The following is a 14522-nucleotide window of genomic DNA, read 5'->3' on the forward strand; positions in this document are numbered from 1 at the left end:
CCCACGTTATTGATACCATGCCAATAAATTGACTGCCTCTTGGCACAGGGGCAATGACCTTGCTTGTTTACATAATACATTGCAGATGTGTTGTCTGCGAGAATTTGCAGTGTGGAATTCTTTAAAACAGGTAGGAATGCTATGCAAGCTAACCCAATCGCCCATAATTCTGGAACGTTTGAGAGTACTTTTGGAACCAAGTTCCTTGTACTTGAAGATGGTCTAAGTGTGTGCTTCAACCTGTTCCTGATGCATTTGCGGACAGTGTCTTTATATGAGTGGGGGTGGAGAAGGGTACTGCATTCCAAATGTTTTGGGGATCTGACCACCAGTTCACGGATGATAAAGCACAAGCTAGAACCACAATGTGCATGTTCATTTGATATTCTGCAAGGATACAATAACTTCAGCTAGACTTTTACGGAAGTAGGTTAAGTCTGGTTAGCAGTGTCGCATATGTGCAAGCTGACGTGTGACCTAGGAGTTTGAGGCAGGTTTTACTCCGATTCATTTTGATACTGGTGCTGATCATCTGGAGAAAACAAAATCTGTTCTCAGGAAGATATGCTTTTACCAATTTGGAGTTGATTAGGACTCCTATAAATTCTGTCATCTGTGATGGGTGAGAAACTATTTCACCACAAGGCCCACCTGTCTGAGTAGGTGAAAGACAGTTTAGGGCTGTAGTGACTTCCTGATGAGACCTGCCTTTGATTAGTTAATCACCTAGATATGGTTACACATGAATACCTTATCTCCTTAGATGTACTACCACCTTAGCTAAGCATTTTGTGAAGACTTTCAGAGCTGTGGAGATCGAATGGTAGCACTTTTTATTGATATTGATTGGGCCCTACTGTAAATTGCAGATACTTCCTATGGGCCAGATGGGTCAGAAAATGGAAGTAGGCATCTTGAAGGTCAAGAGCCACAAACCAGTCATGAGCCTGAAGAGAAGGGATGACAGAGGCCATCCTGAAACCAAGACAACATATATTTGTTCAGTCTTCTCACGTCTAGGATAGGACAAAGACCCCCTTTTTTCTGTGGAAGAAGAGAATACTGGGAATAAAAGCCTTTTTCCCTGAACTCCAGAGTTATCTCCTCTTTGGCTTCCAGGTGAAGCAGGGAAGCCACTTCTATTGGTTGATTTTCATGAGAAGGATCCCACGAGAGGGATGAGAGAGGGGTAAGGACTAGAACTGGATGAATAGCCACAAGACAACTTCTCTCACTCATCTTTTGGTTGTTATTCCAGTCCAAGCTGGTAGAAAAGAGAAAGTAGGCATCTTGTCCAGTTTGAATGTGGCTCATCTTCCTCATATCAAACCTACTGTCTGGAAGCAGGTGAACACTGACTAGTGACTGAGAAAGATGTTAACCTTCTCCAAAAGAACCTCAGGTTCTTCCTGAGTGGATACTCAGAAGGTTGTTGCTGTAAGTAGCTGGGTATTTTCTGTCTAGCTTGCCCTTGTTATATGAAAAGCTTGCAATTTAGTACAGAGAGATATAAGTGTTCAGTGTTTGCAGTATGGCTCTGGAATCTTTTAGGATATGTAAAGCATCATCAGTACATGTGCTCAGTAAGTCTGTATCCTAAAGGGCAAGTCAAATCGTCAGTTGCATTCTGCATCTCTCTAGGAATACCAGAGTCCAGTAAACATGACATTCTTCACATAGTTGCTGCAGTGGCTATATGTCTAGGCAGCATGTCTGAGGTATCCTTGGCTGCCTGTAACATGTCTGACACTAGCTGTCCTTTAGCAATAATGGCTTTTAACTCCTCTCACGTTCTACAGAAATTTAACCCAAAAAAGGGAGATATCTTATTCTAGGTTAGATAACTGTACTTCATGAACAAGGCTTGAAAGTTCACTCTTTGTAGCCGAAGTGACATTAATTAATAACCCTTTGTCCCAAAGAAGGATAGTTTCGGTCTCTTTTTTCCTTAGGCGTACTCCTAGATTTAAGTTTTTTTCATGAACTGCAGAGACTATTAATGACCCGAGTGTAGGAAGAGTGTAGAATTGCTTACAACCCATTTGGGGTACATGGTACCTTTTTCCCTACTGCTCTTTTAGCTGGAGGTAATGTTGCTGGCCAAAAAAGTTTTAGTCAGCTCTAAAATGCTTTGTTAATTTGCAATGCTCTTCTGACAGGGGCAGAAGAATGTAGTATGTCTAATAACTTGTGAGCTTTTTCCTCCCTTACTGATGTTTCTATTTTTAAAGAAATCAGCAGTATGGGAAAGCAGCTCCTGGAAGGCTCTAAAATCATCAGGAGACTGCCTCATCAGAAGAAGCCGATGATGGATCTTTGGGAAAGGATGAAGGATATTGTTCTGGTGGCTCAAAACTTGCCTGTTCTTTATCTGCCAACTGTTCATGCTCCTCCCAGTCCATATTCAGGGGACCAGCAATCATGCAGGTCGAACTCTCCTACTGCATTTTCCATGACTGATAGGAAGGAGATCTGCTCCTAAATGAAGATCCCCAGTATGCCCAAAGTGGAGCATTGTAGGAATAAGGCTGGTTTTGGTACAGTTGATCAGGCCATTGTCATGCCTGAGGTGAAGGAGTTGGGGGTCATGAACCCTGGTTCGAAGAGAAAGACCCTCTCCCTGATCTGGTTGAATGGTGGAGCAAGAGTTCTCTGCTTGACGATTAAGAGAAGATGTGCCCTGGTAAGAAATGAGACTTTCTCCAATGGTGGTAGTGATCTTTGAGGCAACACTGATATCATAAGCCCTAAGCATGTACCATGCTGAGCATAGTGCCTTTGGTGCAGAGGAGAGCTTTGGAGACTTAGCAAACTCCTCTAATATCATCAGGTCAGCACCACAGTTAATGATTCTATTATTGGTGCTGATGCTGGCAGTTGGCAGTCACCAACACTGTCAGATATAGGCGCTGTTTTGGGTCTCTTAGATACTGAGCCAGAAGTGAGTCGCCATCACTTTCCTCTGTTGAATGAGCTTACTGCTCCATTCCTAGGAGCAGAATGAAGAGTTAAGCTTCTCCCTCTGGGAAGAGAAGACTTATCGGAAATTACATTTGGCAGAACGTTATGATCTCCTTTGTCTTGATTACTGGTCCTTGGTGCCAGGAGGGCACTGTCTCACTGTCACAGTTGGTAAGAAGTAATTGAGGGGCAGCTGTGGCCTCTCTGCCCATTATGCTTTTGGATGGGAGAGTGTGAGGACATGCATGTTGACAACACAGCCCAATCAACACTGCTATTTAAAGATTCCAAGATTGCGTGCATGATATGTATTCACACGTAGAGTGGAATCCACACTGACACTTCAAGAACTGCTAAGAATGTATGTCCAAGTAATTTGTGCTGATATACAATACTGTTGGATTACAGTAACAAACAGTAAGAAGCATCCAAAGAATATTTTAAGAGATATTTGTTCCACATTCTTCGCATGGACTGTCCTTGTTTACAAGATGACAAATTCAATTAACTGAATCTTGTAATTCTGAAACATGCTATACTAATAATAAAAAACATAAAAAACTTTTATTAATGCATTATTATGCATTTGCTTATTTTCGACCAGAAGTCCTAATCCTTCAACTGTGACATAATTATTTGGTTCCGATGAGGATATCACAGACAGAGCTTCATAACTTCAGGAAGGAAATAATCAGTCTGGAACAGATGAATTTCTTAGCAACAAAGACCTTATTTTTATGTAGGTGTCTTCAGCAGTGAAAAATAAGGGGAAAAAAATATTAATTATTTTTAAGTAGAATGTTTTTTAAGTTTTCCATGAGACATTAGCAGGTCTGTTTGGCCCGGATTAAGAGAAAAATCAACATTCAACACTCCAGGCATTTTGAGAGGTATGAAAAACCACTTTTTTGGAACTTTCATAGTAAAATGCTTCTATCTGCAGGTGTACTAGAAAAACAAGTTAACATTGAAGGAGACAGTAATCCATTTATACAGCATGTCTATGAACTATTCATAACATACCTTTGAATAGTTATGAGTTTTGATTAGGGCTTTTCCAATTTTACTTGCTAAAGCTCCATCTCTTGGGTTTTTCTTTAAAGCCTGCTCGTAGACTTCTATAGCTTCTTCAGGCTAGAACAGTAACAAACAAAAGCAGATGGTAAATTCACAAAACTATACTAAAAGGCCTATAACGAGCTAACGTTCTGAGCAATCTGTTAATGCCACAAAGCGAGCTTCAATACTACTTTTTTCACAAATTATGGGACTTCTCAGGGTGGTCTCTACCAGACTGTCTTAAGATGACAGCAGACTCAATTACACACTGATTTAAACATTTTTGTGCTGAATTACCGTTAACCAGGCTGTGAAAACTCAGCACAGAAACAAAGTTTTAAATTAACCTTTAATCTTTTCTCTGTCCTCTGAAATTCTCTTGGCGTTTCCTGGTTCACTGAAGTTATGAAAAAGCACACGCAAAAAACTTATTGCTGTACTCAATGTCCCTTCTTTCCCTTTCATTCAGCCTTGTCTGTCAGAAAGTCCAGCATAAATCCAAGCTGAACTCAAATTCCAGTTTTGCTTTGGAGTTCACTTTTTAAAAAGGACAAATGACCCAAACAAACTGAAGACAAATGCTTATGCCCTAGGGTAGGGTTCATCACCTACTCTTTGTACTGCAGTGACCTATACTTTCAAGTTTTTCTGTCCCAGAGACGTTGACCCAACCTATTGCTTGAAGATTTAAAATCAATTGCAAGCACTCCACATGCTGTCTGGCTTTCTAAGCACTGAATGGGTCTCTTGTGGCATCGTGGCTTTTCTGGAATTTACACCTTTCTTTCAAGCTTCAATGAACTGTTCCAACCTTGTCCAACTTCATTTCTGAAGTGAATTTACTTCAACTTTCAACCCACAGATCTCTAATCAATATTTGACTTGCAAATGCTTGATTGTTCACTGAGGTTGCAATTCTCCTCTTCCCTGACCATCCCAAATCTGATGCTCATCCCTGAGGTGCCTTCTATTTTGAGTATATTATTTAGTCTCTAAATGTTGAAGTTAAATTAAAATGAATATAGTATTTATATATTTTAAGCCAGTAAACAGACCTTAAGTTTTCCTTAGCACACATTTTGCTTCCTGATCACCTATTAACAGAACCAGAAAGCGAAATTGTATCAAACTTGCTAATGACAGACAATTACTAGACTATCCTGCTCATCTTTTATCATGATGCAGATGCTCACCTCTTGAATATTCATGTATGCATCACCAAGAAGAAGAAAAGTATGTGAGCTTGGCAGTTTGTCCACCAGATCTCTGTAAACAAAAAGACAGAATCTAGTTTAATAATTAAGTTAATATTGGTACTTTGAAGAATATGTAAACAATGGTTACTTGCCCTACAATAATCATAGTTCTATGAGATATTGTATTCAGTGAGGATCCCACTGTAGATGTGCATGTGCCTCATGTGTGTGACATGAGGATCTACTGAACAGTGTCCATCGGGGCCATGCATGCAATCTGTGACTCCCATGCAAGGGCATAAGGGGGGGGGGGGGGGGAGTGCCACAACCCTCCCTCAGTTACCCTGTAATTGGAAGCCCAGGGAAGCCAAGGACTCTGAAAGCATAGATGGAGGCTAGGACATGGGATTCACACTAACTACATCACCTTGAAGAACAACAGTTCTGTAGTGTAAGTTACCATTCTTTCTTCAAGTACGCATCAGTGTGAATCCTACTGCAGAGGGCTGTGTCTATACTACCACTTTTGTCGATCTAACTTTTGTGGGTCAAGGGTGTGAAAAAAAATAAGTTTCACTGGCAAAAGTGCTGGTGTGGACAGCGCTATGTCAACTTGAGAGGCTCTCCAGCCAACGTAACTAACGCTGCTCATTGGTGGTGATTTAATTATGCTGGCAGGAGAGCTCTCTCCTGCCAGCAAAGATGGCTACATGGGAGACCTTACAGTGGCACAGCTGTGCTGCTGCTAAGTCCATAGTGTAGACCTAGCCTAGGTGACTGGCAATCACTATCCTCTTCAGGATGGGGGCATGACCAGCATCAGTCCAAGAGAGATTGGAGTAGTGCTCTTCCAATTTGGCATCTGATCTAGCAGCCAAGTTCAGTGCATAATGCTAAAACAGGAGCAGATTGTGCCACGTAGCAGTCTTGCAGATAGTGACATTTCTGAAACAGACTGAGGTTGTCACTTGGTCTCTACTGGAGTGATGGGTACGTCAGCCAGGTGGTGGTAGAGCGAGATACAAGGTGTTTCTCATTTTGATAGTCTTTGTGCTAAAAACAGCCTGCCTTTTTGAGTGGCTGGCTATAGCCACATGTAGACACAGGGCCAATCTGAAATATTTGGTAATGTCAATGTAAATATAAGAGTTCTGGTTATGTCCAGAATGTGCAGTTTCTTCTCCCCTTGAGTGGAATGTGGTTTTGGAAGGAACACACGTTAGCTGACTGACAGGTTTAAATACAATTCAGAAATGACCTTGGGGATGAATTTGGCATGAGATATTAATTCCACTTTGTCTTTATGTAACAAGGTATACAGGGATTCCACTATGAATGCCTCAAGCTTGCTCACCTTGTGGCTCAGGTGATGGCCATCAGAAAGAGTTCCTGAGAATAAGATTATAGATGGAGCACGGTAAAATGGGCTCAAGTGGGGGGTCTTCATAAGCCTCAAACAGATGATGTTGAAGTCCCAAGTTGGAGTGAGTTCTGTAACCCAGTGGATAAGCAATCCTCAGGCCCTTAAGAAATATGGATACCATGAAATGAGAGAAGACCATGACTGACTACTGATGGATGATCTGGGGATATTGCTGCCAGATGAAACTTGACTGAACTAAAATGAGAGCCCAGAATCTTTGGTATTGGGATCAGTACCAGCTCTAGGCCATGCTGGGTCACACATATTGAGAATTTATTTCTATTTGGACAAGTAGATGATTCTCACAGGGCTTCCTGCTCCACGCTAGGATTTCCTGAAGGTGAAAAGAGCAGTCTCTTTCCACGATGCTCAGACAGCCAACCATCCAGGCTATCAGTTGCAGTGATTTTCAGGTCTAGATGGAATACTTGTGACAAACACGTCTGCATGATCTGGAAGTCTGATTGATGGTTGTGTGAACATCTGTAACAGGTACATCAGACAAACTGCTTCAGCCGGGAGCTATAAGGATGAGCTTGGCCTAGTTTCTTTTGGCCTTAGCAATAACTCTGTGGATTAGCAGAATCACTAGGAATGGGCAAATAAGGCCCCAATTCCATTGCAGAAGGAAGGCGTCAAGCAGGGATCCTGCACACATGCCTATAACAGAGTGAATACGATTTGTTTTGTTTTTGCTTTTGGCCATTTTGCATGTTTACTTTTTTGTAGTAAATTGGCTGAATTTGAAAACAAAAAAAGACAAAATGAAATAATTCACCTCTTAAAAAAAAACGTCTAGCAAAGTATTCGGAGAATAGTTTGAGGGCCTGAAAAAAAATGCATTTTTCTGCAAAAAAAAAAAAAAAAAAAAAAAAAATTGTAAAAAAAATTCACTCAGTATATTCTGGAGCAAAAGCTGAGACACTTGATGCTTCTGTGGTGGTAAAACAGGTCTATCATATGATTCCCCCACTGATGGAATACTGGCTGGGAGATCAATTTAAACTGTGACCACTTATGGATGATATCGACTTGTCTGCTCAGGAAATCTGTCAAGTTGTTGCTAGCTCTCAGAAGGTTCAGGGCTATCAGGGGTATGCCTTGAAGATGGCACTATTTACATAGCTTAATTGCCTCCCTGCAGAGGGAGGCAGAGTGGGCACTCCCTTGTAGGTTTACTTAGTACATCACCCACAATCTGTCAGCATCTGTACTACACAGTGTCACAGGACCAGGAGGAATGACACACACACACACACTCCGAGGACTCAATTCTAAGATGTTTAGTTTTAGCTCCTCTGGTGACCATGTCTCTTGTATCTGTTGCTGTTCCAGTTGTGCTCCCCAGACACATCTGTGACTAATGCACTGGATGGCTACAGGGCCATGAATGGTATCCCTTTTTGGACATTGTCATGATGCAGCTACCAGGTCAATGCTGCAAGATTATGAGATGGAATTAAAACAGTCTTGCTCATCAGATGCTTCTCAGGAGAATAGGCTGATCTGAGAAAAAGCTGTAGGGTACTCAGGTGAAGCCCAGCAAATGGTGTAATGTATGCACAGACATATGGCTTAATAATGTGAAGCAAATCCGAACTGTCATAGCTGGGTGCAATACCACTATATTCAGTAACAACTGAAGTGAGAAGAATCAGTCCTATGGTAAGTATCCCTCGCTGTCATGGAATTTATTCTAGCTCTGATGAACTCTATTTGTCTGTGATTGAGTACGTGACAATTTCTCGTTGCTCAGCAGAAGGCAAACAGAGAAAGGGTGTAGCTGAAACGAATCCAAGTTCGCTGATGTGATTTGCTATTGATCAGGCAGCCATCTTGATATGGGCAGACATGGATGCCCTTTTCCCTTCAGTGTCCGGCCACAACGGCAAGGCATTTTGTAAAGACTCTTGGTGCCATGGAGAGTAAAAAGGGCAATACCGTGAACTAGTAATGGTTTGGTCCCCACCATAATTCTCAGCTACTTCCTGTGGACCATGTGTAAGTACTCGTATAAGTCAAGAGCCAAAACCAGTTCTGAGCCTGAAGTAATGAAACAATGGAGGCAAACATTAACATTCTGAATCTGAGATGGTGCATATATATCTCTGTTCAGCCTCCTCAGCTCTAAGATAGGCTGGAGATCACCTTTCTTCTTCAGAGTAATGAAATATCAGGAATAGAAGCCTCTTTCTCTGCACTCCAGCAGGGACACTTTTTTTTTTGGTAACAGGCTCTTGTAAGAAGGGCCTCTGAAGAGAGAAAGTGAGAGAAGGGACAAGTAGGGGGCAAGGAAAGGAACTGGACAGGCAGCCATAGGTGTCAATAACCAGCCTTAGCTTCTCATCATGCCTGATGGAGGGGGACAAAATGGTTTCCGAAGAAGGTCCACTCTGGGATAGTTTTGATGTGGCTCTACACTACCTTGTTAAACCTGTAGCCTCTGGGAAGGAGCTTAGTGATTTCTTCTCCCTGCTGGAACCAGAGTTGTGGTGACTAGTTACCAGGGCACTTGCTGAAGATAGCCTCCTCAGCTCCAGCTTGGAAGACATCTCCTCTTTGGGATAAGGCATGCTCCAAGCAGCATAGCTTGAGTCTTGCATCCCTTGATTTTCTGATGCAGGAGGAGGCAGCATGGCAGATAGAGCACTTATCAGGGATGTGCCCTTCCCCAAGGCAGAAGAGACATCTGCTGTGCCTATCAATGAAAGGCATCAGACAGTCATGGGAAGGACAGGATTCACATGGCCCCTGCCCAATGGCTGACATGAAGTACTTCACCCTGGTGTACAAAGGAGTGTACCAGGGGCCTCTTCAATATATCGTTCTCTTTTTTTCTGGCATATCCAACTGAAATTTTTAATAAGGAAAAATAAAAATAAAGTGAAATTCAAAATACAGATGCAGGACAGACACAGTCAAGGTTCTGTCTCACTTCCAGGAACATTAAGAGGGAACTGAGGGAGGATCGTTGCTGCTCTGCCCTTTACGCCCTTGCATGGGAGCATGAAGCACCACAGGGTACACGTGCTGATGAATACTGCTGAAATGATTCCAAACTCACATGCATGGGTGCATGCGCATCTACAGTGGAATCCACTAACATACTTGAAGAATGGCTATTTCCAAGAATAATCAAAATTAATACTGTGAGAGAGTCTTAACTTTTCAAAAAGATTCTAATCTGCAAAGGTTATCCTGAATTAAGTATCTTCACTTAAAAAAATAGCTTGCATCCATTCAGCGTCCTTGAAAGTTCATATGGTGAGAATCACATATCTGGATATTCTAGTTGAAATTAAAGCTTTGTATTAAAGTAGGCACACTTGTGCCAGGGGCCATTCCTCCCTCCAGTGAGACCTCTCTCCAAGAGTCATTTCCCCTTTTCCTCAGCCCAGAAACCTGCAGATGGGGACCTTCTGGCCTACAGCTGAATATGTAGCCACCAGGTTAGCATCGGCAGGCAAAGTAGGGACAAGATTTTCTGCTTGATGGGGAAGGCTTCTTTAGCATCATACAGGGGGCCAGAGGGGTCGGGGGAGGACTTTGTTGGAAAAGGAGAGAGCCTGAAGTGCCCAGAATAAGTATAGTTTTGCCCTTAGCACCACAGTGCTATTTACTGAATGTATATGCTCAACCTCAGGATACCAGAATTTAGACCTTCACAACTTTGTACAATGTTTAAAAACAAAAAACCATAGAGATTTACCTGACATTCCATAAGCCAACAACCAGCAATAACAGTACAGTGATTGCTGGAGCATCACAGAAGACTGGAAATCAAACTGTTGAGTTCAGGAAGACTCAAAAAAAATTTAAAAAAAACAAAAACAAATGCATATGCTAATGTTCCTTGCTATCTGGGGCTTTTAGTCAAAAACTGAAACAGTACAAATCATTTACTATTCATTTTCAAAAGCCCTTTTAGTATCTGCTCTTTTTCTAGGTGTCTATGTATGAATGATGTGGCAAAAGTTATTACTATGTAATATTGCAGGAGTTTTAATATTAAAATAGCTTTATTTTGCAGATTTAAATTATTTTGAGAACTATACACTTTCCTTAATCCTCAGAACTAGGCACGTTTCACCTTTCAGAATTCCTGAGTCTATTTTAAAAAATTATTGCTGATATATCAACCATTCATTCAGTTATTTTTTATTCTGAAATTCTTAGGTAAATGGTGCTTTGCATTGCTACTTTAATGGATTATACTACCAAGATAAATTTAATAATTTGACTTATTTTGGGGGAGGGAAACGAGGGCTGCAGAGAATATCAATATTTCACACACAGAAAGTTTATGGTATATACCAGAGGTTTGGGGGCTTGCCTTTTTTTTTTTTTTTTTTTTTTTTACCTATAGCAGCTTGCATATAATTTTTTCTCTTTTCTGTATTGAAGATAAATGTCTGCCATTTTTTCTTTGGCTTGTACAAAGTAAGGCTGTTCAGATGTAATATTTCTGAGCATAGTTAAGGCTTGTTCAATATCTCCTTGTGCAAGAGCCAGGTCTGCATTAGCAATCACAACTCGTAGTTCTTCAGGGGTGCCAGTAAATTCATTGATGGCATCTTGCAGTACTTTAGCAGCTTCATGCTGTAAAACACAATTATTTTTTCTCTTGATCTCAAGTTAATGCATCCGAGGCGGCCTATATTGCAAATAAATGGATGACCACCAAGGACAAAAACAACATACTTGCAATATACTTTAAAATGTTTAAAAAGGAAAAAGAGGATTGTACTCTTGATTAGCTGAAAGCTAGACAAAGTGAACAAGCAGCAGAAAGACAGTAGCAAACATTGCAGTTGTGTGCATAAGAATATACCACAGTATGTACTACTATAAAATACACTTTCAATCAAATGTAATTCCAGGATGGAGATGTATTTACTACCCAGTGTAGCTGGATCTATTAGCCTAAATGTCTCTGTGACAAAGTGGGGAATTTTCTTAATGTTTTGTATCAAGGTTGTGTGTGCCTCAGTTTCCCCTATGTGCTGCATGTTTAATGAGGTGGTGGGAAAGGGTGAAGAGGACCAGGTGTGACTCCACCTAGCAGCCTGCACCCAGACAGCCTGGACACTTTGTAACCTAGCAACTGATGGCCTGAAGGCCCTCCCCAGCTTGGGAGCCAGCCGAATTTGGCAAGCAGGAGAACCAAGGGCTGGAGACACCAGGTAATCTGTTTGCCTGGGAAAGAAGAAAAAGGACGGAGGAGGAGCCTTGGAGGTGAGATAGAGTAGGCCTGTAGTAGGGCAGCTGCCCCACTCCTGGAGAAAAGGAGTAAAAGCAGCCAAGCTAGGCTGATTGGGGAAGCAGCCACAGCTGAGGCCACGCCCCAATCAGGCCACAGCTGGCCCTATAAAAGGGCTGTGAGCTAGGAGCTGAGTCAGTCTCTCTCTAGCTGTGGAGAGAGAAGGATCTGGCTGCTTAGGAGCTCAGGGTACTGGGAATAGAGCAGTGCTGGGGAAAGGCAAGAGGAGCCGGGGAGCTCCAGCCTGTCAACTCCCCAGGCTGCAGGCCTTGGGAAAGGCCAAAGCAGGTACTGGGGTTGAAGAAATGCAGCCCGGGGTTAGGCAGAGGCAGCTGGTCCAACCCCCTTGCCAATGATAAGTGACCTTTACAGACTGCAGTTTGCCCCAGTGAGCGGGGGCTAGAGGATGACTGGCAGTAGCCACTGAGGCAAGGTGGGTGAGAGGATTGGGGGTTCCCCTGGGAGGGGAGACCCAGAGCGTGGGGTCCTTCTGGGGCAGAACCCCAAGGTAAAGGGCACCGGGGTCCAGGAGGGACACGGGGCCAGTGGCAGGCGAGACACTGGCCTGCAGAGGGCGCTCCGTATGCTGGAAAAGAGCAATTCTCAGAGGAACAGCAGGAAGCGCTGCACCGGTGACTCTCAACCTCGCTAAATGGCCGCAGGGAGGAGTGGCACTTCTGGACTGAGACTAAGAGACCTGGATGCTGGACAGTCCCAGATGGACTGTGCTGAGACTTTCTATGATCAAGGCCCCCGAGAAACTTCTGTGCTGTGTTCCAGACGTACAATAAACCCTTCTGTTTTTACACTGGCTGAGAATCACTGCAGTCTAGAGATTGGGGTTGCATTGCTCCCTCTGGGCGCGGAGGCCCCCCCCAGTGGACCCACAGCTATTGGACTCACTGAGGGCAGCTCATGGAGAGAGACAGGCATGCTGAAGGCTTAGAGGTGCAGTTCCAGGAGGTGGTGGAGCCTAGTGCTTAACCCCTGAGACTGAGACTCCCAAGGAGGGCTGTTACACTGAAGGGGGTTCCTCCCAGGGACCATACAGAGCCAAGAAAGCACTGACCCTGTGATTCCATGACAGTCTCATACAACTATGAACCGCACAATGGTTGATCGTGGCATTTAAGTGATCACAGATAGGCTTTGAAGTTAACTCTTCACAATTAAAGGAGAGATGGGCAAGCGTTTCATCCAGTCTGCAGGCTCAGAGCAGTGTATCTCCACTGCGAGAATGGCAAAGAACTTGTATGTGTCTCAGAACAACCTGAAAACCAAACTCCAAAAAAACTTTGAAATTCAGATATTTCTATGTCCGCAGAATTGTTAAGTCTCCTAAAGTCAAGACTTCCTGTAAAGTACTGTAGGGGTTTGTCATGGACTAGCTCAGGGATAGATGCCTTTGTTAATGGAACAACTGAGAACATAAGAACATAAGAAAGGCCGTACTGGGTCAGACCAAAGGTCCATCTAGCCCAGTATCTGTCTACCGACAGTGGCCAATGCCAGGTGCCCCAGAGGGAGTGAAACCTAACAGGCAATGATCAAGTGATCTCTCTCCTGCCATCCATCTCCATCCTCTGACGAACAGAGGCTAGGGACACCATTCTTACCCATCCTGGCTAATAGCCATTTATGGATTTAGCCACCACGAATTTATCCAGTCCCCTTTTAAACATTGTTATAGTCCTAGCCTTCACAACCTCCTCAGGTAAGGAGTTCCACAAGTTGACTGTGCGCTGCGTGAAGAAGAACTTCCTTTTATTTGTTTTAAACCTGCTGCCTATTAATTTCTTTTGGTGACCCCTAGTTCTTGTATTATGGGAATAAGTAAATAACTTTTCCTTATCCACTTTCTCAACATCACTCATGATTTTATATACCTCTATCATGTCCCCCCTTAGTCTTCTCTTTTCCAAACTGAAGAGTCCTAGCCTCTTTAATCTTTCCTCATATGGGACCCTCTCTAAACCCTTAATCATTTTAGTTGCTCTTTTCTGAACCTTTTCTAGTGCTAGAATATCTTTTTTGAGGTGAGGAGACCACATCTGTACACAGTATTAGAGATGTGGGCGAACCATGGATTTATATAAGGGCAATAATATATTCTCAGTCTTATTCTCTATCCCCTTTTTAATGATTCCTAACATCCTGTTTGCTTTTTTGACCGCCTCTGCACACTGCGTGGACATCTTTAGAGAACTATCCACGATGACGCCAAGATCTTTTTCCTGACTCGTTGTAGCTAAATTAGCCCCCATCATGTTGTATGTATAGTTGGGGTTATTTTTTCCAATGTGCATTACTTTACATTTATCCACATTAAATTTCATTTGCCATTTTGTTGCCCAATCACTTAGTTTTGTGAGATCTTTTTGAAGTTCTTCACAATCTGCTTTGGTCTTAACTATCTTGAGTAGTTTAGTATCATCTGCAAACTTTGCCACCTCACTGTTTACCCCTTTCTCCAGATCATTTATGAATAAATTGAATAGGATAGGTCCTAGGACTGACCCTTGGGGAACACCACTAGTTACCCCTCTCCATTCTGAGAATTTACCATTAATTCCTACCCTTTGTTCCCTGTCTTTTAACCAGTTCTCAATCCACGAAAGGACCT

The 14522-nt window shown here is 42.6% G+C and overlaps 1 protein-coding gene across 1 annotated transcript in view; it reads right to left on the reverse strand.

The window, feature by feature from the left end:
* The window catches only part of TTC21B (tetratricopeptide repeat domain 21B), a 96712-nt gene that overhangs the window by 36973 nt on the left and 45217 nt on the right, over positions 1-14522 (reverse strand). The window contains exons 15-17 of the mRNA XM_065413067.1: positions 11000-11238; positions 5214-5286; positions 3985-4095 (exon numbers count right to left, since the gene is read on the reverse strand). Coding sequence (XP_065269139.1) covers positions 3985-4095; positions 5214-5286; positions 11000-11238 — 423 coding nt within the window. The remainder of the gene's footprint in view (positions 1-3984; positions 4096-5213; positions 5287-10999; positions 11239-14522) is intronic.

Source organism: Emys orbicularis, chromosome 11 (genome assembly GCF_028017835.1).
Source record: "Emys orbicularis isolate rEmyOrb1 chromosome 11, rEmyOrb1.hap1, whole genome shotgun sequence".
Classification (NCBI taxonomy): Eukaryota; Metazoa; Chordata; order Testudines; family Emydidae; genus Emys; species Emys orbicularis.